This window comes from Gymnoscopelus microlampas (genome assembly GCF_963454915.1).
Source record: "Gymnoscopelus microlampas genome assembly, chromosome: 5".
Taxonomy (NCBI): domain Eukaryota; kingdom Metazoa; phylum Chordata; class Actinopteri; order Myctophiformes; family Myctophidae; genus Gymnoscopelus; species Gymnoscopelus microlampas.
Window position 1 is genome coordinate 14,212,039 of NC_139942.1, and position 26,479 is coordinate 14,238,517.

The window sequence follows — 26,479 nt, forward strand, 5'->3', positions numbered from 1 at the left end:
ATATATTCGGTTATGAAATATATTTTAAATTGAGATATTTTTGTTTTTTCCATATTGCTGTCATGTCTTAATAAAATCATGCTTTTAACAAGCAAAATAAGCAGTACAAAATATGGTTAAGTAAGATAAGTTTGGATTACTTTGTTTGATGGAAAAGAGTTGCATGGAGAAATCACATCCAATGTTACCTCGTAGCCTACTGCCCGCTGCCTGCTCTTGTCATTTGAAGAAATAATCCAATTTGTCTGAAGATCCATTCTATATGTCATGTTGGTTTAAACTTTAAAGAGTGCTGCGCAGTGACAGAAAACAGCTGGCTGATTGATTGATTTGACCTACTTTTGCGCTATGGTGATTATTAGCTGCTTAGCAGCTGTGTAAGAATAGTATTTAAAAAAACGTCGACCCGGCCCAGCCGGTGCCGACGGGCCGGGTCGGGTCCCGTTGGGTTTGGGCTAAAATCTTAAGCACTAAAATTTTTTATAAGATGATCGGATCATCTAGTGTGATTTTCATTTTGGCTGCTGTCTCGTTAAACCCATGCTGCGGGTGAATATTATATTATATATTATATATATTATATTATTATTATATTCCCCACGTAAACGCTACGTTCATGTTTACTGCATTAAAGGTTCTATCTTTTCAGGCCATCGACCCCCCAAAATAACCATATTTGAACTGGGGCCCCCCCCATTTTGTTTGACTCGGTTCCACATAAATATTGTGAAAATAGCAGATCTACAAGCTCGCCAGGCGTTGGGTGCTCCATTGTGGTCTCGACCCACAGGTTGAGAACCACTGCATTAAAAGCTCCAAGCAAGTTACATGTCTAGTATGTTGTTGACCAAGTAATGTAATGTTTTTACATTACATCCGTGGCGCGCGCACGCCTCATGCGCTGCTCGATGCGCCTCATTGTTTATGCTGCCCAAAATAACAGATCTGTCGACACTACATGACGCAACGTGTTGATATCTTGTATGTCTGTTATTTTGGGTAGGTAGGCGACGCACATACGCATCGCAGCAATGTATCTGGGTTTGAGAGGCTATGATTGATGTAAACTTAAAGTGTAGCTCTGTTCGGGATTACTGAACAAAGGTGAATGATGAAAGATAACGGGGACAATATGGATGTAAGTTAACTTTAACTGCGTCACTTCAGAGGGAACTATGGAGCTACTTTACACTGTGTAAAGTAGCTCCATAGTGTGTGTAAATGACACACCCCTGGAAGCCATTAGAATGGTGGAAATAGAACAATAACAGCCAACGTGAGTACATATTGACCTTTCCTAAAACTGGCCAATTTATTAGAGCCATATGCTACTGTATGTCTGTGTACCACCGCCCAGCCCTGTGGTCGACCATCGGGAGGTCAATGGCTGCCTGTAGGAGCGTTGTTGCAACATGATGTAATTAATTATTTGGGAGCAGCCGGTGTGTACCAATAGTATAAATATTTTAAATGTCTTTCAAGTTGCTTATTGTGAACACAATAGGCTACAAATTAATATAAAAATGTATTTGGATAAAATAAAAAAAAATGAAGGAAAGCCAGCCCAATGTGGCTTATAATAATCAGACCAGGCAACAGTGCAGACAGGGAGATAGGCTAGAGCACATATTGGATCGGGGATGACGGCTAGCGCAGTCTTCTCTTAAAGGCAATGGCTTCTGGCACGGTGATTGGTTTTATCAATGTAACGCCCAAACCACACCTATGCATAATGTAAGGGGTAGCTCAGGTGTTTGGCGGGTGAGGGAGGAGGCAGAGAATACCACATTTTGCGGGGGAACGCCTCTTGCCTAGTCCTAAATCAGTAATTAGCGGTTTAAGCAAACTCGCCACCGAATAGAGCGGCAAGTCTCTAAATAATTACTGCTACTATTATTAGTGTGATTAAGGCATTTACATTACTTCTCCCTTACTCAAAGTATTATTATTACGGGGCCAGAGCTCAGCTCTGGACCTGTTTTGTTATTGGCAGTATTCTGTCACTTCTTCTTTTTCTTCTTCTGCCACTTTTCGCAGTTCTGGCTGAACCGTGCAGTCGCTTTTTACGAAACTCGGCCATATGGTAGATGGTCATGAAAAACGATCAAGAAATAATTCTCACAATCTTTCGTCCAAAGGTGGCGCTATAGCACTCAATTGAAAATGGCAACTTTGAACAGGTACAACTCATGCCCTGTTTGACCTACAGCCATGAAACTTGGATACACATATGCGTCTCCTCATGCTGAACAACTTTCACCCTCCGACTTTTGACCTCTGACCTTTAGATCTCCCACCATTTTGAATTATATGAAAAACAGTCATTGGCTCCTAACTTCTGCATTTTTTTCACTTATGGAAATTCCGCCGCCTAGAAGTTGTCGGCAGAGGTCCAAAGTTCAAGTGTTAAACGTTTCGTGCAGATTGCTCCAAAATCCTAGGATTCCATAGATTTTAACTATTGCAGTTTTATGAAAATTATTCATCTGCGCCTAAAACATACATGCAGACTCACATTTCTTTGAAACTTTGCAGAAATGTACAGGGTCATTCCAAATATCACTGAAACCAATCTTACTCCATTTGGCCAAAGGGGGGCGCTATAGCAATTTTTTGAAAATGCAGACTTTAAACAGGCATAAGTCATGCCTCGTTTGGCCGAAAGTCGTGAAACTTGCTTACACATGTGCCTTGACTCATGAGGAACACACGTATCGATTTGACCATTAAGCTCCGCCCTTAGATTTTCCGCAATTTTGAGCAGTTTGAAAAATACTTGTTTTTGCCAGTTCTGGCTTAACCGTGCATACGCTTTTTACGAAACTCGGCCATATGGTAGATGCTCATGAAAAACTACCAAGAAATAATTCTCACACTCATTCGTCAAAGGGTGGCGCTACAGCACTCAATTGAAAGTGCCAACTTTGAACAGGTACAACTCATGCCCTGTTTGACCTACAACCATGAAACTTCGATACACACATGCGTCTCTTCATGCCCGACAACTTTCGTGGTCTGACTTTTGACCTCTGACCTTTAGATCGCCCACCGTTTTGAATTATATGAAAAACAGCCATTGGCTCATAACTTCTTCATTTTTTCACTTATGGAAAATCCGCCGCTTTTGTTTTGTCGGCAAAGGTCCTAAGTTCATGTGTAAAATGTTTTGTGCAGATTACTCAAAAATCCCAGGAGGAAATAGATTTTAACTATTGCAGTTTTATGAAAATTATTCATCTGCCCCTAACACATACATGCAAGACTCACATTTCTTTGAAACGTTGCAGTAATGTAGAGAGTCATTCCAAATATCACTGAAACCAATCTCACTCCAATTGGCCAAAGGGGGGCGCTATAGCAATTTTTTGAAAATGCAAACTTTAAACAGACAAAAGTCATGCCTCGTTTGGGTGAAAGTCGTGAAACTTGCTTACACTTGTGCCTTGACTCATGAGGAACACATCTATCGCTTTGACCAGTAAGCTCCGCCCTTAGATTGTCCGCAATTTTGAGCAGTTTGAAAAACACTTAAACCCAGGATTTTTCAGCTATTTGCGTGAAACTGTATCATCTGTGTGATCTCCTTTTTCACAGTTACTTGTCTGTTGGGCCAATGGCGTCTCCCTTAAATGAATGCCTCACAATCTCAAGGTCGCCAGTTCAAGCCTCACTTGATGCAGACTTAATTTAAGTTGAATTGCAAACAACATGACTGTATCAATGAATACATGTGCAAATGGTAAAGATAACCTGAAATGCTTATTTGAGAGTACGTTTTTTTCAACGTATGACATACTTCATTCTGAAAATAGCTGATCTACAATCTCACAACTTTTCATGGTTTGTGAGCTTGTAGATCGGCTACTTTCACTAGTTTTGGTTCTGAGGAAATGTACAATTTCTTCATTGGTAAATGGTTTGTGAACGAGTGATCTTAGTGTTAGTGAAACAGGGGCTTGGTTCATGAAAGAAGGCAAGAGTTTATGATCTTCAACAGACAATATCCGCCTGGACAAAGCTATAGCACTATAGGTAGTGTTGCAGCCTATTGGTCTGAAGGTTGAGAGTTCGAATCCTGTTAATGGCAATAGGTTGAGATGTCCAATCAATCCATTCTGTTTCCATCTCTCTCTCTCATCAATCTATTGTTTCCATGTCACTCTCTCTCTCTCTCTTCAATCTATTCCGTTTCCATGTCTCTCTCTCTCTCTATTCACTGGCCCCGTATTATCGCTGCTTGCAGCTATATTTTTTAATTGGTATTGCAATTGCATTATTAGTGTGCATTTAACTGTGACCACAAGGTTAGAGTGAGCAGTATTAAATAACATGTGTAACAAGATACACATTATGTAGTCTCGCGTTACCAGACTGTTGCCTCCCACAATTTTCAAATGTTTCCGGCATACAGTCTGGGACTCGGAAGCTCTGATCATGATTAGAATATAAACCGGATGTGGAGCCTCTTCTCCATTTCCGTTTCGTCTTTACAGTCATGCAAATTTATCCTAATATAAATACAAATCATCTAAGTATACTTAGCAGAAATGGAAATTAAAAAGTAAAGTGTAAAGATATTTTAAAAGATATTTTCGTGACCGGAAGTGCCAGTTTCCTCTCTCTTGGGAGTTGTAGTTCCAGACTCTAGATATAGCATTCAGAGATTGTGGAATAGTTGTCTGGCTATGCGAGACTACACATTATGTGTAACATGTTGTGCTCATTGTTTTTAGGAGATTTGAAGACCTGGGGTGCTGATGTCCTGATCTGCCTTTAGAGTTACAACAATACTCGACTCCAGAGCTCAGCAACTAAACTAAAAGCAGCCAGCACAGGTACAGTATGATGTCATACAGTTACACACCGTCCTCTATGAAACTATATAAAATGGAGGGGGAAAAACCCAGACAATCTGGGAACATTTGGCAAATACTCAATGTATTCACTAAAGCACATCCCATCCTACTGATCACCAGGGAGAAAATGAGAAAGGATTGACTACCCTCTTTCAGGGTAGACGTTTTTTGTGCAGTGGTGAGTCACTTCATGGATGTATTTCATGTCTTTTGCAGTTAAAGTAAAACTTTTGACCATTCTTTTCATGAAGAGGACATCAATCCATTTTTTTCTACCCCTGATAAAAGAGTATTGCATGTGAATATTCCTCATAAAGGTCAACTTTAGTTATTTACGCCTATAATAAGGCCATATAAAAGGCTGCTGCTTCACGATAGAAACAAATATTGGCATGCCGGTTGCTTTAGGATGTAGGGACACTACCTGTAGACCATCTGTATATGTATGATGTATAAGGTAGAAAATGAGAAAGGTATTTTAGTTAGGTTTAGTTAAAAAAGGGTAGGATAATAGAATGCATGTCAAGTCAACATTTGATATTTTTTTTCCTTTTTATTTGTATTTCTTCATTTTGGTTAAATTAATAAAATAATAACTTTGGTCAAATCATTCACTCATTAGCAAGCAGCACTGCATCAAGGAAAACTGTTCTAGCATGCACAATGTTAAGTTACTTGCCGTCACTAGTCAATAGTTTATTACATTTTGACCAACAACAGGTCTACTTCAGACAGAAGAAGAAGAAGAAGGTCTGAAGAAGACTTTGTGTTTGTTGAGATGTGATAAACTATCGACTGGGAGCAAAATACTTAAAAGTGTGCAGACTCTATTTTCGTTTTACCTGTCTTTGATAAATGTGTCCTATGCCTGGTTTTTGCAAGCTGTTTACTTTTAAAAGCAATTGTACAGTAGCATATTACTAAGTTGCTGTATTACCAGTGGCGTCGTTAGGCGGGGGCTTCGGTGGCTATAGCCACCAATGTTTTATCCAAAGCCACCAATAATATATATATATATATTTTTTTAAATTATATATCTATAACCCTAACCCTACCCCTAACCCTAAAACCGAAATAAAGTAACAAAAAACGGGGAAAAAAGTACCCGAATCCGCAAAAAAATCCAGGGGGGGCCACATGCATGCTATGCGCGCAGCGCGCGTGCATGTGGCCGTTGCCTGGTGGGCTAAGCCCCCAACCTAGTATAGACATAGCGACGCCTCTGTGTATTACATTGCTTGTCACTAATTTAAGTACAGAATTTATCAGTTAAAACACAGTTGAACATGCACCCTTATTATTTCGCTGTAAAGGACATTGTATTTACTTTGATTTTTTAGTGGTAAAGACCACTCACATTGTCTGCTCACAAGTTTGATTTAAGTTTGACAGAGGGCAGTGACAACCTTAGGAACCATTGGCTGTTTGTTTGTTTGTTTGTTTGTTTGTTTGTTTGTTTGTTTGTTTGTTTGTTTGTTTGTTTGTTTGTTGTACGGCTGATTAGACCAGGATTTGCTGATGGATGCTGACTGGGAAATGTTGCTGATGATGTTGTTGATGTCAGAGACAAGTTGGTTGCTTGACAGACTGGTTGAGATTGAATAGATGTTTTGTGTGTTACAGACTGGACCAGAGGGTGATCAAAAGACAAACAAAGAAGACTCAACAGCAACATCATCTTACAGTATTGACAACAAGACTTGACAAGAATTTGTCACCAGCAAAAAATATTTTTGTACTCTAAATTTAGATTAACTACACGGCATAAAACAGTGTGAAAATGAATGCGCTTGTTGATTCCATCAAAGATCTCTTCTATGGGCCAAAAACATTGCAAGAATACATGAAACAGAGAAGAGAGAAACTAGAAGATCATAAAGGAGCTCCCATAATTGACATTGTTCCCATGAAAGAGGAAAAGATGGATGAGAAGAATGGATGTAAGCGATTTAGTGTTGGTAAAGAGTCTAAAGCCTCACCTAAACCTAATCGCACCATATTGGTTGTTGGAGCAACTGGGGCAGGAAAGACCACCCTCATCAATGGGATGATCAACTACATCCTTGGTGTCAAATGGGAGGATCCATTTCGGTTCAAGTTAGTTGATGAGGATCAATCAAAATCTCAATCTGAGAGTCAGACACATTTTGTCACTGCATACCAAATTAACCACCAAGAGGGATTTCAGATTGACTATTCACTAACCATCGTTGACACACCAGGTTTTGGTGACACTCGGGGAATAGATAAAGACAGGGAGATCTCAGAGCAGTTACACAAACTTTTTAAAGCCAAACACGGTGTCTCTGACATTGATGCAGTTTGTTTTGTTGCTCAGGCCGCTCTTGCACGGCTCACAGCTACACAGAGATATGTATTTGACTCTGTGCTCTCAATCTTTGGCAAAGATATAGAAGAGAACATCAGGGTTTTGATCACATTTGCAGATGGTCAGACCCCACCAGTCCTTGAGGCAATCAAAGCCTCAGGGGTCCCATGTCCTAAAACAAACAAAGGAATGCCGCTTCATTTCAAATTCAACAATTCTGCCTTGTTTGCTGCCAACAACTCATCTGGTGTGCATGATGACGATGATGATGATGATGGTGGTTCCTTTGACAAAATGTTTTGGGACATGGGTAACAAAAGCATGGAAAAGTTCTTTAATGCTTTGAACACAATTGAGACAAAAAGTTTGACTTTAACAACGGATGTTCTCAAAGAACGTAAGACACTCGAAATCACTGTTGAAAACTTGCAGAAGGGGGTAAACCTTGGGTTAGCCAAGATTGAAGAGAAAAGACAAACAACTGAAATACTTGCAAAGCATGAAGCAGACATCCATACCAATGAGAACTTTGAGTATGAGGTCTCCTGCGATAGGCCAGTTAAAGTAGATAAAAAGGGATTCAACACCAACTGTCAGCAGTGCTACACAACATGCCATTATCCCTGTGTATATGGCGATGATAACGATAAGTCCAAATGTAGTGCGATGGGAAAAGATGGGAACTGCAAACAGTGCCCAAATGAATGCCCCTGGAGTGTACATTTTAATCAGAAGTACAACTGGGGGACCGAAACAGTTACAGAAAAGCGAACATATAAACACCTACAAGAGAAATATCAAGATGCCAAAAAGGGTAAGATATCTGTTCAGGACATGATCTCTAAATTAACAGCTGAGTATGATAACCTACAGATGCAGGTGGTCAAACTAATAGAGAAGTCAGGCGAGTGTTTAGACAGACTGAAAGTTATTGCACTGCAGCCCAAGTCACTTTCCACTCTAGAGTACATTGACCTGCTCATTGAGGGAGAGAAGTCTGAATGCAAACCACGCTACATGGATCGCATTAAGTCCCTGGAAAAAATGAAACAAAAAGCGCTAACCATGGCTAAGGTAGAAAAAGGAGAAAAACTTCTCTAAAACAATCTGACCATCTGTTCAGGGGTGGTTCTGGGTATCAGAAGGGATACAGCACACTGTTGATACTATACTGGATTCTCCCCATAATGCCCTTGGTCCTCCCAACTGAGGCATGAAATACAGCAATTCTGACTGTGCATTTCTTTCTTTCTTTAGTTTCGACAGAAAAGAAAAACCCATGTGAAGTTATTTTTATTGAACTCCTAGTATGATGTGCTGAGCATTCAACCAAGATTTAGATTATTCTGTTTTTGTTGAATAAAACAAAAAACAGTTGACCAATATTATTACCTCAAATCTACAATCTATATCTGCATTTTGAAAGTTGTAAAAAAAATACATTACATGCTATGTTGACGGCTTGTCCTTTTATGTGATAATGAAAATCAATATCCACAAAATCAGAGGTGTAACAATAATGTGTGATGTGCTTTATCTGTTCAGAAAAATAATTCTCAAACATCAAATATCAATCTTTTGTAACGTATATAGTATGTCGTTCAAATGTATTTATATAATCTGACAAGATGAATTGTATCCATTAACTGTCAATATGACCTGGTGAATGCTGAATAAAAGTTATACTTATTTTACCTGCATCAATGCCTCAGCTGTCTTCCTGTGTGGTTTGTTTTATTTCCCAGCATGGGGTGATTTAAAAAATCCAGAGGATACCACTTAAAAGCATTACATAAAACACTTATTTTCATTGTGGCCCTCTGTGTAAGACAAACACAAAACACAAGACAATAAATAACACTAAAGTAAGTATGCAACACATAACAGATTAAAAACCCTCTAATCTCACTTAAAATCAAACTCAATTTGCCAACGAATATAATGAAATAGAACTAAAACATATAAGCACTAATTTAAAAGCCATCAGTCATGTATCGCTCTTCCCACAAAGCCTCCTTCACTCTAGAAAAAAAGCCTTTGATATGATTTGTTTGGTATGAACTCACTGTATAGAAAAAAAGAATTCTAACTGCTTTACACATCACTACAGGAATACTGTATGATGCTTTTCTCTCATTGTAACATTGTATTCTCTTATTGTTGACTGACACGGATCCCTCAAATGAATTGAATGACAACAGGAAGTGATGCCCATAATTCTCTCTCTCTCACACACACACACACACACACACACACACACACACACACACACACACACACACACACACACACACACACACACACACACACACACACACACACACACACACACACACACACACACACACACACACACCCTTTTCCCCAGTAAGCTCCCTAGGAAACTTGTGGATAGTCTCTTGCAAAGCAACACCATAAAAAAATGCTTGTCTCTTAAAGCATGCTGGGAGGTGTGGAAGTGGGGCAGATGTTCCTCCATCAATTTACTCACCAAATGAAGCCTTGAATTCATGGAGAACATTTGTTTTTGTCACATTTCTGTCACAGTGAATGAAGAATCCAAGACAAACAAAACACATTACTTGAATGAATGAATTGAAGAAAATAGGGGAAAACAGCAGAACTATATCAAAACTAAATTAATAAATCCAAGTTTCTTGTATCCTGTCATATCCTCATTACATGCTGTACAAAACACTGCATTTTCACTCAAACCATACTATTTAAAACACTCATGAAGGAGGAGTGATCCTGTACTGAAAAGTACAAAACATTGAGCAAAGAAATTATACAAAATACAGCAATCATGTAATTACAAAGGTGACCTTATCGTTCAGTAGAACACCACCTATCATTGAATGTGTTTCTAAGGACACTAAAATGACTAAATAGTGTCCTATAAGGACAAAGCGTGTAATTCTGTTGGTTTAGTAACTTAGTGTGTTGTCATACTGTCATGTATATAGAATTATGAGTAATTTTGTCAAACTGTTTCAGTCTCTGAGTAGCAGAGTGAGGTCAGGAGGTTCAGGCTTTGGTTGAGAGGAGGCTGAAGTCCAAGGAGAACCAAGAGCGTGAGGCCTTTCTGCCTTCTGCTGCACATGACTGACATCTACTGGAAAATAAAAACATTATTTTTACTGTGAAAAGTCAGAGATCCACAATAATGTTTCGCAAGACAGAAAGTAAAAACCCATGTGAAGTGATTGTATTGAATTCCTAGTATGATGTGCTGAGCATTCAACCAAGATTTAGATTATTCTGTTTTTGTCGAATAAAACAAAAAGCAGTTGACCAATATTAGTTCCATTACCTCAAATCTACAATCTATATCTGCGTTCTGAAAGTTGTACATTTGTAATAGATTACATGCTATTTTGACAGCTTGTCCTTTTAAGTGATAATGAAAATCAATATCCACAAAATCAGAGGTGTAACAATAATGTGTGATGTGCTTTATCTGTTCAGAAAAATAATTCTCAAACATCAAATATCAATATTTTGTAACACTACATAGTATGTCTTCAAATATATAGTATTTATATAATCTGACAAGAAGAATTGTATCCATTAACTGTCAATGTGACCTGGTGAATGCTGAATAAAAGTTTTACTTATTTTACCTGCATCAATGCCTCAGCTGTCTTCCTGTGTGGTTTGTTTGATTTCCCAGCATGGGGTGATAAAAAGAATCCAGATGATACCACTTAAAAGCATTACATAAAACACTTATTTTCATAGTGGCCCTCAGTGTAAGACAAACACAAAACACAAGACAATAAATAACACTAAATTAAATATGAAACACATAACAGATTAAAAACCCTCTAATCTCACTTAGAATCAAACTCAATTTGCCAACAAATATAATTAAATAGAACTAAGACATTAAATTAAAAACCATCAGTCATGTATTGCTCTTCCCACACTGCCTCCTTCACTCTAGAAAAAAGCCTTTGATATGATTTGTTTGGTATGAACTCACTGTATAGAAAAAAGGAATTCTAACTGCTTTACACCTCACTACAGGAATACTGTATGATGCTTTTCTCTCAACTATATGTATTCATAACCATGTTTATGTGAAAGCTTAATATGTACTCTGGGGAGTTTTTGTGGATATCATAAAGTTTCAGCTGTTTCATTCTGATTTCTACAGGCAGTTAGCAGTAGACCTACTTGTTTCATTTGTGTTGGACCAATGTGTGTCCTGGGAGATGCATCTAGCATGTTTCAAAATTATTATTTTGAACTACTTGCAAACAGCAGAACTATATCAAAACTAAATTAATAAACTCTCACACAACTCTCATACAGTAATCCAAGTGTCTTGTATTCTATCATATCCTCATTACATACAAAACACTTCATTTTCACTCAAACCTTACTATTTAAAACACTTCTGGTGTAAACAGTCTCATGCATGAAAGACGAGTGATCCTGAGCGGGCGTAAGGTTTTGGAAGTACAAAACATTGAGTAAATAAATGTATTAAAAAAATACAGCAATCATGTACTTAAAAAGGTGACAGCTGCAGGCACTAACACCTTTCTTGTTCAGTAGAACACCACCTATCATTGAATGTGTCTAAGGACACTAAAATGACTAAATAGTGTCCTAAGGAAAAAGTGTATAGTTCTGTTGATTTAGTAACTAATAGTGTGTTGTCATACTATCATTTATATAGAAAAAATTGTAATTTTGTCAAACTGTTTCTCTGAGCAGCAGAGTGAGGTCAGGAGGTTCAGGCTTTGGTCGAGAGGAGCCTTTCTGCCTTCTGCTGCACATGACTGACATCTACTGGAAGATAAAAGCATTATTTTTTACGTATAAAGTCCAAGATCCACAATAATGTTTCCTCTTTTCCCCATGTCTGCATTGTCTGCTAAACTAAGAGGAAGCATAGTTTTTGTTTGGGTTGAATGTGAAATATTCATGTTTTTCACTATAACAAGGTCCTGAATTGATCAAATGTTATCAGTGATGTCACATCCATTCAGAAGTGAGTCTCTCAAAGTGTCTTATGTTGAAGGTAGTGTGTGTGTGTGTGTGTGTGTGTGTGTGTGTGTGTGTGTGTGTGTGTGTGTGTGTGTGTGTGTGTGTGTGTGTGTGTGTGTGTGTGTGTGTGTGTGTGTGTGTGTGTGTGTGTGTGTGTGTGTGTGTGTGTGTGTGTGTGTGTGTGTGTGTGTGTGTCCAAAATAAGTACCTCATGCACTTAATACTTTGATTTAATTTTTAGATGAACAATAAATGGTCGTTGGACTGGTTTGAAACCTTTCCCCAAAAAAAAAAAAAAAAAAAAACATTCAGACAGATTGAAACCAGCTCAGACAATACTGTATAATATTGTCCATATCAGTATTATTTGGTGGTGAACTCCCCTGTCTATCCATTTAGTGCGGCAGCTTAAATCAATATTCCATCAGAATCTTTCACTTGGTGATACAAGCACCAAATTTGGCACAAATTGTCACGATCCGCTCCTCGGACGGTGGACAGTGATCTTATTATTTGGACCTTGTATGCCCTTATATGGTGTTGGACTCCTAAGGGCTGTTCTTTAGGCCTGTTTAGGACGTTCATTATGTTCGGCACTCTTGTATTGTATCTCTGTTGCCTTTGCCTTGGTTTTCCATACTCTTGTTTTGTAGTAGTGTTTCCTGTCTGCCTTGTTTACTGTTTCCTGTCTTGTCTCACCTCCCTGTGATTATTGTAAACCTAGTCACCTGTGCTCGTTGCCTGTTAGCCTATCCTATGTTGATTGTCTGTTGTGTTCACCTGCGTCCTGTTAATCCCCTGTCTATTTAAGTCCTGTGTTTGCGTCAGTTCCCTGTCGGTTCGTTGATTGTAATTGCAATTGGGTAGGTTGTATTTTGTTTCCCTGCTCTTCTATGGAGACATTCAGATTGTGTCATGTCTCACCTAGATATACACAGAATCTGACTCGACTGCAGCACTGCAGCAAACCGGGTTAAAATTTTGGGTAGAAGAGGATAGCTTTTTAATAATTCCCTTTGCCTCCCATCTCTATGGCTCAAGTAAAACAGAGTTTGTGTGGTGTCGTCCACCATCCAAACAGACTCAGATTTGTTGGTTTGAATGTGAACCCTGAACCCTACAAATGACACGCGAATTAACACAGGGATGACCATGGCAGCAAATCGATCTTCCAGGTGTGTTACCTGTTTAGTGCCTTCTGACTTCTGATTTTCCAGCACAACTAATGAGACAAGACATCAATGTCACCATGACACAAAACACATACGATTAATTAGGTTTTGTCAAGTCGAATGGGAAATGCATTTTTCTCATAAGCAAAGCTGCACAGTGTAGAAAGGCTATACTTGAAAAGACACTTTCCGACAAACCCCACGGCATTTTACAAGACTTCTGCAGAGAAAATGAATAATGTAACTGAATCTCAGTTAGCAACAACTTCAAAACGATGGTGTGGTCCTCACAAACCACATAATATCACTACACCTTTCTAACTGAGAGTGAACTGAAAAAAGCCAAGGGGTCTTTTTGGTTCATCTTCTGAAATTCAGGATCAGGCTCTGGAACAATGGGTCTCAGTCGACCAATTTTCCTAGAGGGCCGCCCTGACCTTTGGCCCAACAGGCCCGTTCAGGGTTCCAGCTCTGGTTTTGCACCTACAAGGTTTCCACCCAACAGTGATGATATGGTGCTCTCTCGTACACAGAGAAACACATCAATGTGGTGTGACCCCTCTCATATACTGATACTAGCAGTCACAGGGCTAACATAATATCTGTTATGTCACCCATTATATTGTTGTAGTTGTTGTTTACCCTGCACATGAACCAATTTGGGTTGGATATACACATCACTTCATCTTTTTTCCAACTATGTGTCTGTACCAATGAAGATTGACCACTAAATGCTCTTTGTCTCAGTGGCCAATTAAAGAGAAACCTTATCATGTTCTTTGCCTCAATGTTCACCGTTTCTGATGCTGTCAATGCTCTGAATGGGACATTATCAAGTTTAGTCAGATGGATGAATGGTCTAGGTGAGATACTGACCTACCCACGTTTAATCAGACTATTGATTGGATCAAGAGATACTGACCTACCGACGGAGGTGTTTTGTATAGTATAGTTTTGGACCGTGTCTGAGGCACGCCGTCTCAAGCGAACTGGAGCCACGAGAGGCACCACCGAGCGAGCCAAAGCGAGCGAGTTGCTGTGCCGAACGGTGCGACGTTCACTTGAGCCGACTCAGTGCCGTCCGAGTTAAGTACCGATAGGCACAGAATCGTAATTCATGTTGTCAGCATCTCACCAATCAATAGTCTGATTACGCGTGGGTAGGTCTTTATCTCACCTACTCAGACCATTCAATCGTCTGATTACACAGGATAATGTCCCATTCAGTGCATTGATAGCATCAGAAGCCGGTTCAATGTTCAATGTGTGTGCTGCTTATTTACACAACCGCTGTGAAATCCATGTCACTCACCACAGTTCCTCAAATTTTAACATTTCAACAGTTTTCTGAGGATTATCAAGAATATGACATGTTAAACCTTTCATTACTTATTCTTTATAAGTGAAGACAGTGTGCAGGACTCCCTCTCCCTTCTCCCTTTTCCTTCCATATTCAGCATCTATACTCCGACGCACCTGTCCGTTTGTAGGTGTGCAAAAGGACTTATCCTAAAACCTTTCATTACGAAAATTGAAGCCACCAGGTCATTATGACCAATTTATGTATAGTATATAAGGATTAAGAATTTACTTTTGTATCCAGCTCCATGTCTCATGTAAAACAGTTCATGGTTGACTGGAGACAGTACTGAACCCTTTATATGTATATCAGACAAGAATAAATAAAACACATTGTAAGATGGGTGGCAATGCAAAATAGTAGCATTTTTAATACAAATGTGGTCGTGCGTAGGTGTGCGTGCGTTAACCTGGGTGTCACTCTTGATCCTGACCTGAATTGGTAAAACACGTTGACACGTTGTGAGCTTGTAGATTGGCTATGGGTATAGTTCAAAGCTATAAATACAAGCATAAAATAGGGAAAACTCTAACCTAACACCTAAACCTAACCTCTAAATGCCTAATCCTAACGCTAACCCCAACCTGATTTTATTTATTGTAAACCTCTAAATATATGTTTTAATCACAACCATTTTTTTTGTGTGGACCAGGGAAATGGTCCTCTCTGTCTATTTCTCAAATTCTACTATACTTGTGGGGGTATTTGGTCCTCATAAGTATAGAAATACAAGCGCTCTCGTGTGCACGCACGTGAGCACAGACACGCACACGCACGCACGCACGCACAGTGGTGGAAAGTAACTAAGTACATTTACTTAAGTACTGTACTTAAGTAGAATTTTGAAAACTTTAGTTAATACTTTGGAGATTTGTATTATCATTATTACAAAACATACATTAACCGCTTCAGCCCTATAAACATTTCGGCAGTATTGATACTTTTACATAAGTAACAAATTTGAGTACTTTTTCCACCTCTGAAACAAACACACACACACACACACACACACACACACACACACACACACACACACACACACACACACACACACACACACACACACACACACACACACACACACACACACACACACACACACACACACACACACACACACACACACAGTACGTGTGACCATGAGGGGAGTGGTTTTCTTGTCTGATCAGAGGATCAAAAGGCTTCATAAAGACAGTGCAGGCGTCATAAAGACAGTGCAGGCTTCATAAAGACAGTGCAGAGAACAGCCTATGCATCTCTCCTTCTGTTACGGAGCAAACAGAGAACACGGTAAGTCACTAAATACTTCTTATAATCTCTCAGTAGGGTGAGAAAATACTTTGACAATACTACCATCCAAATTAGAGTCATAGCAGTAGCAAATTCACTCTGCATGTATTGATAACGTAAGCATCAGTTTGGTGTAATCTGTGTAAGTTGTGTGTGAGATGTGCTAAAATCTTGAGCATTACTTTATATGATTTAAACGAAGATATCCTGGACTATCATGCTGAAAATGAAATATTAATATTACCCAGGTTTGATAAGCAGCTGAGAGATAATAGTGCTGATAATGTATTAGATGGCACATTGTATTATGGTCTAAAGAACTTAATAACAGTAAAATTGTTTATCGCAACACTATATCACAAAGTATGGGGCTCCATAGATTTCACGTTGACTTTTATGTTAGATAATGATATGAGCATACAGGAGACACATAGGCTGTATAGAGCAGTGGTTCTCAACCTTTTCCGGCCGCGACCCCCCAAAATAATCATATCTGAACTGGGGACCCCCCACTAGGGATGGGTATCATTAGGATTTTTACGAGTCCGGTTCCGGTTCCGGTTCTGCTTATCGGATCCGGTTCCTATCGATTCCATATTTCGGTTCCAAAATGGTAAAAAAATAAGAGGTCAAATGTTTATTTAATAGAGATGCACCGAATGGAAAATTCTTGGCCGAAACCGAATACCCGGAAATTATTAATTAAAAAAAAAAATATATATAAAAAAATTAAAGTTTTTTTTGTACCATTGCTTCCATGGCTGTGCCTCTGTTGTAGAGCTACAGTACATGATTATGGCAAAACTTATCATAACTATAATGGGTCCATATTGAGATCAGTTATTTAAAACATATTTATTTATTGTGTAGAATTAATGATTTACTATTGTGTAGTACAATACAATTATGCCTCAAAACATTACCCTGCCATATTCAAGAAATTAAAACAAATATTGAATAGCCTAGCAAAATGCATTATAATGTCTGCAGTTGCATCATTGCACACACAGCCAAAATGCATTAATAATATTAGGTCTGCCATTCCTTCCTTTTGAAGTAGTCACTTTCAGTTTCATTTTTGAAAGACACACACACACACACACACACTCACACACACACACACACACACACACACACACACACACACACACACACACACACACTCTCAATCAATCAAACAGAAGCGTTCACAGCTGGTGTTAATTATTTTACCCTTCGCGAGTTCTTAACTAGTTTGGTTGGTTAACTAGTTTGGTGACCACAGGAGAGACTGTTGACAGCCGGAATGTAGACGGCATCCCGGGAGCAGTATGGGTTAGCGCCCCATGCTGTGTCTTCCGTGAGGAAGAAGCCCAACAAACCCCCGGTGAGGCCTTTAGGAGGGCCATTCCACCGTACCGCAAGCGGGGCTAATACCATTGGACGGCCCAATCCTGTGGTATCGGCCCAAGGAACCATCACGCCAGACGGAAATGTTTGGATCGGGATGGTGCAGAGGATCTGGTACAGCGCTCAGGTCCTGGACCTGGTGAGACGAAGGAGGAGCCCGGCCAGGAGGCCAACCACAGAGCCTAGTCCCTCCACGTGCCAGAGCCTCCCCCGAGTCCCGGCAGAGTACTTCCGGAGAAGCGGACTGCCCTGTCTTGCCCTATAGGACTGACCGTGGGTGCTACTGGGACGTAAGTCGGGGCTTGATCAACCCTGGCTGGGTCACCTGGGCGAGGGTGTATGTTGTATGTTGCGAGACCCGAAACACCCTATGACCCCAGGCTACAACACTGATGATACGTCCCAGTTGCATCCATGTGATGTTTTTCTTTATCAACTAGCGCTGGTTTTCCAACTAACATTACACCCTCTGACATGTGGATTCTAGTTTTCAAGTTGACAACAGCAAATCTTGGTTACAAAGTTTGCAGGGCAGGCTAATTCCTTCCCTTACTACTTCAGTTCAGACAGTGGTAAGTGAGGGGAGGGGGGGGCGATGCGGGGAGTAATGTGGCTGGGCTGAGTGCGCCTGGAGAGAAGCAGCAGCTCTACTCCTCCATACGGAGACGCTACTGATGTATACATCTCCATACAAAGGTGTTTTACCGGATTTGTGATTTTTGCTCAGATTGTGCTGTTTGTGTAGGACTTCTAAACGCCTTTGTTTGAACGGCTTTTAGCGCATCTAGGAACCGATATGCAGAACCGAAATTACATATTTGTTTTGGGTACCCGGTACCGACCATTTCTTTATCGGTTCCGTACCGGAAACGTATTTCGGTACCCAACCCTACCCCCCACCCTTACAAGCACTTGGAATGTAGGAGTTGAGGCATTACATTTTGTTTGACTCGCTTCCACAGGTACATATTGTGAAAATAGCAGATCTACAAGCTCACAGGTTTGTGAGCTTGTAGATCTGCTATTTTGTAGATCTATGTTTCTTATATCATTTGACAATTTGGCCAATGTTTGACTAGACTACTTGTGATGCAGTAGTCCCCACAATATCATGTTTGGACCCACAGGTTGAGAACCACTGGTCTAGAGCAGCCGTCTGCACACATACATTTAGTCATTAGACTACCTGTTGTATAATGCAACAACAGGTAGTGATATTTCCTACTAATTGCCAGTAATTGCCTAAAATTAGTGGATGGGGCAAATTGCATTGTTAGGGTGCATACTGTATCTATAACTGTGACCACATGGTTCCTGGCCATAAACCAGTTTTAAATAACTTTCAACACAAAGAGAGTCACTGTTCATACCTATCTTCTATATGTGTAACATGTTGTGCTCATTTTTTTAGGAGATTTGAAGACCTCAGTGCTGATATCCTGATAGGCCTACCGGACACCAGAGTGCAACAACTGAACTAAGAGCAGCCAGCACAGGTATGATGTCATTCACTAACACATTGTCTTCTTTGAAACTATAAAGTGATAACAGACTTATCTGGGAACATCTGAATTGACATTTAAATTCACTATTCACTGAGGCACATCCCACACTCATGACCACGTGATCACTATGTGGTAATGCACCCAGACAGATGCACATTAAAACCATTAAACCCTGCCGCTCCGGGGAATCGAACCAGGAACCTTCCAATAACAAGTGTGCACCTCTAACCTTTAGGCCACTGCTGTCCCAAATGTAATTTTAATTGTAGGTTTTTCACTGCTAGAACTGATACATTTAATAATGATGAGAGTTAGAACAACATATAATGACAACAACAGTGCTTACTGCTTAGATATCTCATAGATGGTCTGAATTCACCATAATGTTGCAACCAAACCTATGATATCATTGCTATACTCCACTGATGCTACCTGCTAGCAACCAGATTCAAACCAGTTCAAATGAGTCATTCATTATGCAATGATATACCAATGTTCGTGTTGCTTATCTAAGTACAGAAATAATCTGTTAAATCAAAGGCCACTGTTCGCAGATCTATAAATATGACAAAAAACAAAATAACTAAATCATGCCAGCATGAAGTAACTTTGATGCAGGACAGAGACAATATCGGTAACCATCAGTTAATTGTTTTTTTTTTTTTTTTTTTTTTTTAATGGATGATTTGTCTCTTGGGGAGGTGGGTGATTATGTGGGCTAAACTGGAGGTTCTGATGTCACTTCCTTTTCCCTACATTGTTCTGACAACATTTAACATACTCAACAGAATATGTTCAAGTGATAATTATTTTGTAAACTTATTTCGTAAACGTATCCTGTCAACTCCAATCATATTCTTGCTTCGCAAGTTGTATGAAATGACAAAGCAGAAGGGGCCATCACTAAACATGTTATCCTTTATAATAATGTTAACCAAACACAACATTTAAATACAATACATTTCAAATTTTGATTAGCCGGTGGGTTTTGTGATTGAGATGTTGCTGATTATGTTGTTACTCGCATTGCGAGACTCTGTCTGATCAGCCTATCTGATTTTAATATGTTGATTAGGTGTGCTGTCATGCTCGTTTGAGCATGGGTAGATAGCCTATTTCAACCAATCAGATTGCTTCGTCGGAACTGCCTGTTGTATAATGCAACAGGTAGTGATATTTCCTACTGTTTGCCAGTAATTGCCTAAAATTAATGGATGGGGCAAATTGCATTGGGTCAGTGGTGGACAAAGTACACACATGTTCTACTTAAGTAGAAGTATCAATACTGCAATGTAGAAATACTCTGTTACAATGCATAGCCAAATTCAAATAAATGCTACAAAAGTCACAGTTTTTTTTTTGTTTTACCAAGTTAGAAATGGTCTTGTAAGTCATGTGACAATGACCGTTAAACAGGATTTTGATATTTCTTACTGTTTGCCAGTAATTCCCCAAACTTATTGGATGGGGGAAATTGCATTGTTAGGTACACACTGTAGCTATAACTGTGACCACGTTGTTCCTGTCCATTAACCACTATTAAATAACTTTCAACACAAAGAGAGTCACTGTTCCTACTTATCTTGCATAATGTGTAACATGAGCTCATTGTTTTTTTTAGGAGAATTGAAGACCTCAGTGCTGATATCCTGATAGGCCTACCGGGACACCAGAGTGCAACAACTGAATTAAGAGCAGCCAGCACAGGTATGATGTCATTCACTAACACATTGTCTTCTTTGAAACTATAAAGTGAAAACAGACTATCTGTGAACATCTGAATTTACATGTACATGTACTATTCACTGAAGCCCCACCACCACCCTCATGATCACGATCACTATGCGGTAATGCCACCCTCTCCCTTTCAGCAATGCCCCGCACCCACAGACACACATTAAAACCTGGGAGCTGGCCAGTACAACCAAAGTCTTATACTGTTGGTCACTGACCAGCTCCACTGGAGCAGTTAACTGCCAATTCAGGGAATCAAATCAGGAACCTTCCAGTAACACGTGTGCTCCTCTTACCTTTAGGCCACTGCTGCCCCAAATGTATGTTGTATGTTATATACCACTGTTCTTGTCACTTATCTAAATGCATAATTAATCAGTTAAATCAAAGTTCATTGTTCACAGATCTACAGTACATTATGACCATTTTTTTTTATAAAAAACAAAATCCTCCCAGCATTTACATTGTCTACTATTCCACCATCACAAGTTTGATGTTAGTTTGATGCAGAGTTTGATGTCAGAAAACCATCCGTTGATTGTTTGTTTGTTTGTTTAATGGATGATTTGTCTCTTGGGGAGGTGGGTGATTATGTGGGCTAAACTGGAGGTTCTGGTTTAGCGCTACAGCCACTTCCTTTTCCCTACATTGTTCTGACAACATTTAACATACTCAACAGAATGTTTTCAAGTAATAATTATTCGTAAACTTATCTTGACAACTCCAATCATATTCTTGCTTCGTAAATTATATAAACTGACAAAGTGGAAGGGGCCATCACTAAACAAGAACCTCTCATTGTATCCTATAATAATGTTAACCAATAGCCACACACAAAGGAATTTGTGTGTTTTAAAATAAAACTTTTAACTTTATATTAAAAAATATGATTAGACGGTGGATTTTGTGATTGAGACATGTTGTTGATTATGTTGTTGATCGCAGAGACAAACTGGTTGTTTGACAGACAGCCAGAGTTTGAACAGATCTATTGTGTGTTGTAGGCTGGACCAACAAGAACTCCAAAGACACACAAAGAAGATTCACAGCAACATCATCTTACACTATTGAAAGCAAGACTTGACAAGACATCTCAGCAGTAGTAAAAATATCTTTGTACTGTAAATTTAAATTAATTACACAGCATAAACTGCTGTAAAAATGGAAATGCTGCATGAGTTTAAAACTAAAGCAGAGAGGTTTATAAAAAATGGCATCAAAGACGCCTTCGGGGGTGGCCCAATGAAATTGCAAGAATACATGAAAAATACGAGAGAAAAGCTAGAAGGTCATAAAGAAGCCCCCATTATTTGCAACGTTCCCATGGAAGAGGAAAAAATAGAAATAAAGGGATGTAGGCGATTTAGTGTTGGTAAAGAGTCTAAACATTCAGCTAAACCTAATCGCACCATATTGGTTCTTGGAGCAACTGGGGCAGGAAAGACCACCCTCATCAATGGGATGATCAACTACATCCTCGGTGTCAAATGGGAGGATTCATTTCGGTTTGTGTTAGTCGATGAGGGTCAAACAAAGTCTCAAGCTGAGAGTCAGACATCTTTAGTCACTGCATACAAAATTAACCACCAAGAGGGATTTCAGATTGACTATTCACTAACCATCATTGACACACCAGGTTTTGGTGACACTCGGGGAATAGATAGAGACAAGGAGATCTCAGAGCAGCTACACAGACTTTTCACAGCCAAATGTGGTGTCTCTGACATTGATGCAGTTTGTTTTGTTGCCCAGGCTGCTCTTGCACGGCTAACACCGGCACAGAGATATGTATTTGATTCTGTGCTCTCAATCTTTGGCAAAGATATAGAAGACAACATCAGGGTTTTGGTGACATTTGCAGATGGTAAGGCCCCACCAGTCCTGGAGGCAATCAAAGCCTCAGGGGTCCCATGTCCCAAAACAAGCAAAGGAATGCCACTTAGTTTCAAATTCAACAATTCTGCATTGTTTGCTAACTCATCTGGTGCACATGCTGACGAAGATGATGATGATGATGATTCCTTTGACAAAATGTTTTGGGACATGGGTTACAAAAGCATGGGAAGGTTCTTCAATGCTTTGAACCTAATTAAGACAAAAAGTTTGACTTTAACAAACGAGGTTCTCCAAGAACGTAAGACACTCGAAATCACTGTTGAAAGCTTGCAGAAGAGGGTCGTACTTGGGTTAGCCAAGAGTGAAGGGATAAGACAAGAAAGTAAAATACTTGAAAAGCATGAAGCAAACATCCTTACCAATGAGAACTTTGAGTACGAGTTCTCCTTCGAAAAGCCAGTTCAAGTAAAGAAAGACGGATACAACACCAACTGTCAGAAGTGCAACGAAACATGCCATTATCCCTGTGCATTTGACAATGATGCAGATAAGGCCTCATGTGCTGCAATGGGACCAGATGGGAACTGCAGAATTTGCCCAAAAAAATGCCACTGGAGTAAACATTTTAATCAGAAGTACAACTGGGGGACCGAAACAGTTACAGAAATGCGAACATATAAAGACCTACAAGAGAAATATCAAGATGCCAAAAAGGGTAAGATGTCTGTTCAAGACATCGTCTCTAAATTAACAGCTGAGTATGAAGACCTGCAGATGCAGGTGGTCCAACTAATGGAGAGGTCAGGCAGATGTTTAGACAGACTGAAAGTTATTGCACTGAAGCCCAATCCACTTTCCACTCCAGAGTACATTGACCTGCTCATTGAGGGAGAGAAGTCTGAACGCAAACCAGACTACATGGATCGCATTAGGTCCCTGGAGAAAATGAAACAAAAAGCGCTAACCATGGCTAAGGTAGAAAAAGGAGAAACACTTCTCTCTAAAAACATCTGACCATCTGTTCTGGTTCTGGGTATCAGAAGGGATACAGCACACTGTTGATAATATATGCTGGATGCTCCCCATACTACCCTTGGTCCTCCCAACTGAGGCATGAAATACAGCAATTCTGACAACATTTATTTCTTTAGTTTCGCAAGACAGAAAAGAAAAACCCATGTGAAGTGATTGTATTTAACTCCTAGTGCTGAGCATTCAACCAAGATTTAGATTATTCTGTTTTTGTTGAATAAAACAAAAAAAAGTGAACCAATATTAGTTCCATTACCTCAAATCTCCAATCTATATCTGCGTTTTGAAAGTTGTAAAATTATAATAGATGACATGCCATTTTGACAGCTTGTCCTTTTAAGTGATAATGAAAATCAATATCCACAAAATCAGAGGTGTAACAATAATGTGTGATGTGCTTTATCTGTTATTCTCAAACATCAAATATCAATCTTTTGTAACGCTATATAGTATGTCTTCAAATATATAGTATTTATATAATCTGACAAGATGAATTGTATCCATTAACTGTCAATGTGACCTGGTGAATGCTGAATAAAAGTTATACTTATTTTACCTACATCAATGCCTCAGCTGTCTTCCTGTGTGGTTTGTTTGATTTCCCAGCATGGGGTAATAAAAGAAATACCACTTAAAAGCGTTACATAAAACACTTATTTTCATAGTGGCCCTCAGTGTAAGACAAACGCAAAACACAAGACAATGAATAACACTAAATTAAGTATGAAACACATAACAGATTAAAAACCCTCTAATCTCACTTAGAATCAAACTCAATTTGCCAACAAATATAATTAAATAGAACTAAAACATATAAGCACTAATTTAAAAACCATCAGTCATGTATTGCTCTTCCCACACTGCCTCCTTCACTCTAGAAAAAAAGCCTTTGATATGATTTGTTTGGTATGAACTCACTGTATAGACTGCTTTACACCTCACTACAGGAATACTGTATGATGCTTTTCTCTCAACTATATGTATTCATAACCATGTTTATGTGAAAGCTTAATATGTACTCTGGTGAGTTTTTGTGGATATCATAAAGTTTTTTAAACAGCAGAACTATATCAAAACTAAATTAATAAACTCTCATACAACTCTCATACAGTAATCCAAGTGTCTTGTATCCTGTCATATCCTCAGTACATACAAAACACTGCATTTTCACTCAAACCTTACTATTTAAAACACTTCTGGTGTAAACAGTCTCATGAAAGACGAGTGATCCTGAGCGGGCGTAAGGTTTTGGAAGTACAAAACATTGAGCAAATAGATGTATAAAAAAAAATACAGCAATCATGTACTTGTCATGTGTTTCTAAGGACACTAATGACTAAATAGTGTCCTAAGGAAAAAGTGTATAGTTCTGTTGATTTAGTAACTAATAGTGTGTTGTCATACTATCATTTATATAGAAAAAAAATAATTTTGTCAAACTGTTTCTCTGAGTAGCAGTGAAGGTCAGGAGGTTCAGGCTTTGGTCGAGAGGAGCCTTTCTGCCTTTTGCTGCACATGACTGACATCTACTGGAAGATAAAAGCATTATTTTTAGTATAAAGTCCAAGATCCACAATAATGTTTCCTCTTTTCCCCATGTCTGCATTGTCTGCTAAACTAAGAGGAAGCATAGTTTTTGTTTGGGTTGAATGTGAAATATTCATGTTTTTCACTATAACAAGGTCCTGAATTGATCAAATGTTATCAGTGATGTCACATCCATTCAGAAGTCTTATGTTGAAGGTAGTGTGTGTGTGTGTGTGTGTGTGTGTGTGTGTGTGTGTGTGTGTGTGTGTGTGTGTGTGTGTGTGTGTGTGTGTGTGTGTGTGTGTGTGTGTGTGTGTGTGTGTGTGTGTGTGTGTGTGTGTGTGTGCGTCCAAAATAAGTACCTCATGCACTTAATACTTTAATTTAATTTTTAGATGAACAATAAATGGTCGTTGGACTGGTTTGAAACCTTTCCCAAAAAAAAACAAAAAAAAAAAACATTCAGACAGATTGAAACCAGCTCAGACAATACTGTATAATATTGTCCATATCAGTATTATTTGGTGGTGAACTCCCCTGTCTATCCATTTAGTGCGGCAGCTTAAATAAGTGTGTGTGTGTGTGTGTGCGTCCAAAATAAGTACCTCATGCACTTAATACTTTAATTTAATTTTTAGATGAACAATAAATGGTCGTTGGACTGGTTTGAAACCTTTCCCAAAAAAAAAAAAAAAAAAAAAAACATTCAGACAGATTGAAACCAGCTCAGACAATACTGTATAATATTGTCCATATCAGTATTATTTGGTGGTGAACTCCCCTGTCTATCCATTTAGTGCAGCAGCTTAAATCAATATTCCATCAGAATCTTTCACTTGGTGATACAAGCACCAAATTTGGCACAAATTGTCACGATCCGCTCCTCGGACGGTGGACAGTGATCTTATTATTTGGACCTTGTATGCCCTTATATGGTGTTGGACTCCTAAGGGCTGTTCTGTAGGCCTGTTTAGGACGTTCATTATGTTCGGCACTCTTGTATTGTATCTCTGTTGCCTTTGCCTTGGTTTTCCATACTCTTGTTTTGTAGTAGTGTTTCCTGTCTGCCTTGTTTACTGTTTCCTGTCTTGTCTCACCTCCCTGTGATTATTGTAAACCTAGTCACCTGTGCTCGTTGCCTGTTAGCCTATATCCTATGTTGATTGTCTGTTGTGTTCACCTGCGTCCTGTTAATCCCCTGTCTATTTAAGTCCTGTGTTTGCGTCAGTTCCCTGTCGGTTCGTTGATTGTAGTTGCAATTGGGTAGGTTGTATTTTGTTTCCCTGCTCTTCTATGGAGACATTCAGATTGTGTCATGTCTCACCTAGATATACACAGAATCTGACTCGACTGCAGCACTGCAGCAAACCGGGTTAAAATTTTGGGTAGAAGAGGATAGCTTTTTAATAATTCCCTTTGCCTCCCATCTCTATGGCTCAAGTAAAACAGAG

At 39.2% G+C, this 26,479-nt stretch overlaps 2 protein-coding genes across 2 annotated transcripts in view; both read left to right on the forward strand.

Annotated features, from left to right (window-relative positions):
• Positions 1-26,479, forward strand: part of LOC311044932 (uncharacterized protein) — a gene marked incomplete at its 3' end in the record, with an annotated part of 112,715 nt that overhangs the window by 74,424 nt on the left and 11,812 nt on the right. The window lies entirely within an intron of this gene.
• On the forward strand, positions 4,734-8,879 carry LOC311046240 (uncharacterized protein). Its single transcript, XM_084058445.1, has 2 exons — positions 4,734-4,835; positions 6,480-8,879. Exon 2 carries the CDS (start codon positions 6,637-6,639, stop codon positions 8,284-8,286), a length of 1,650 nt encoding a protein of 549 aa, XP_083914571.1. The 5' UTR covers positions 4,734-4,835; positions 6,480-6,636; the 3' UTR covers positions 8,287-8,879.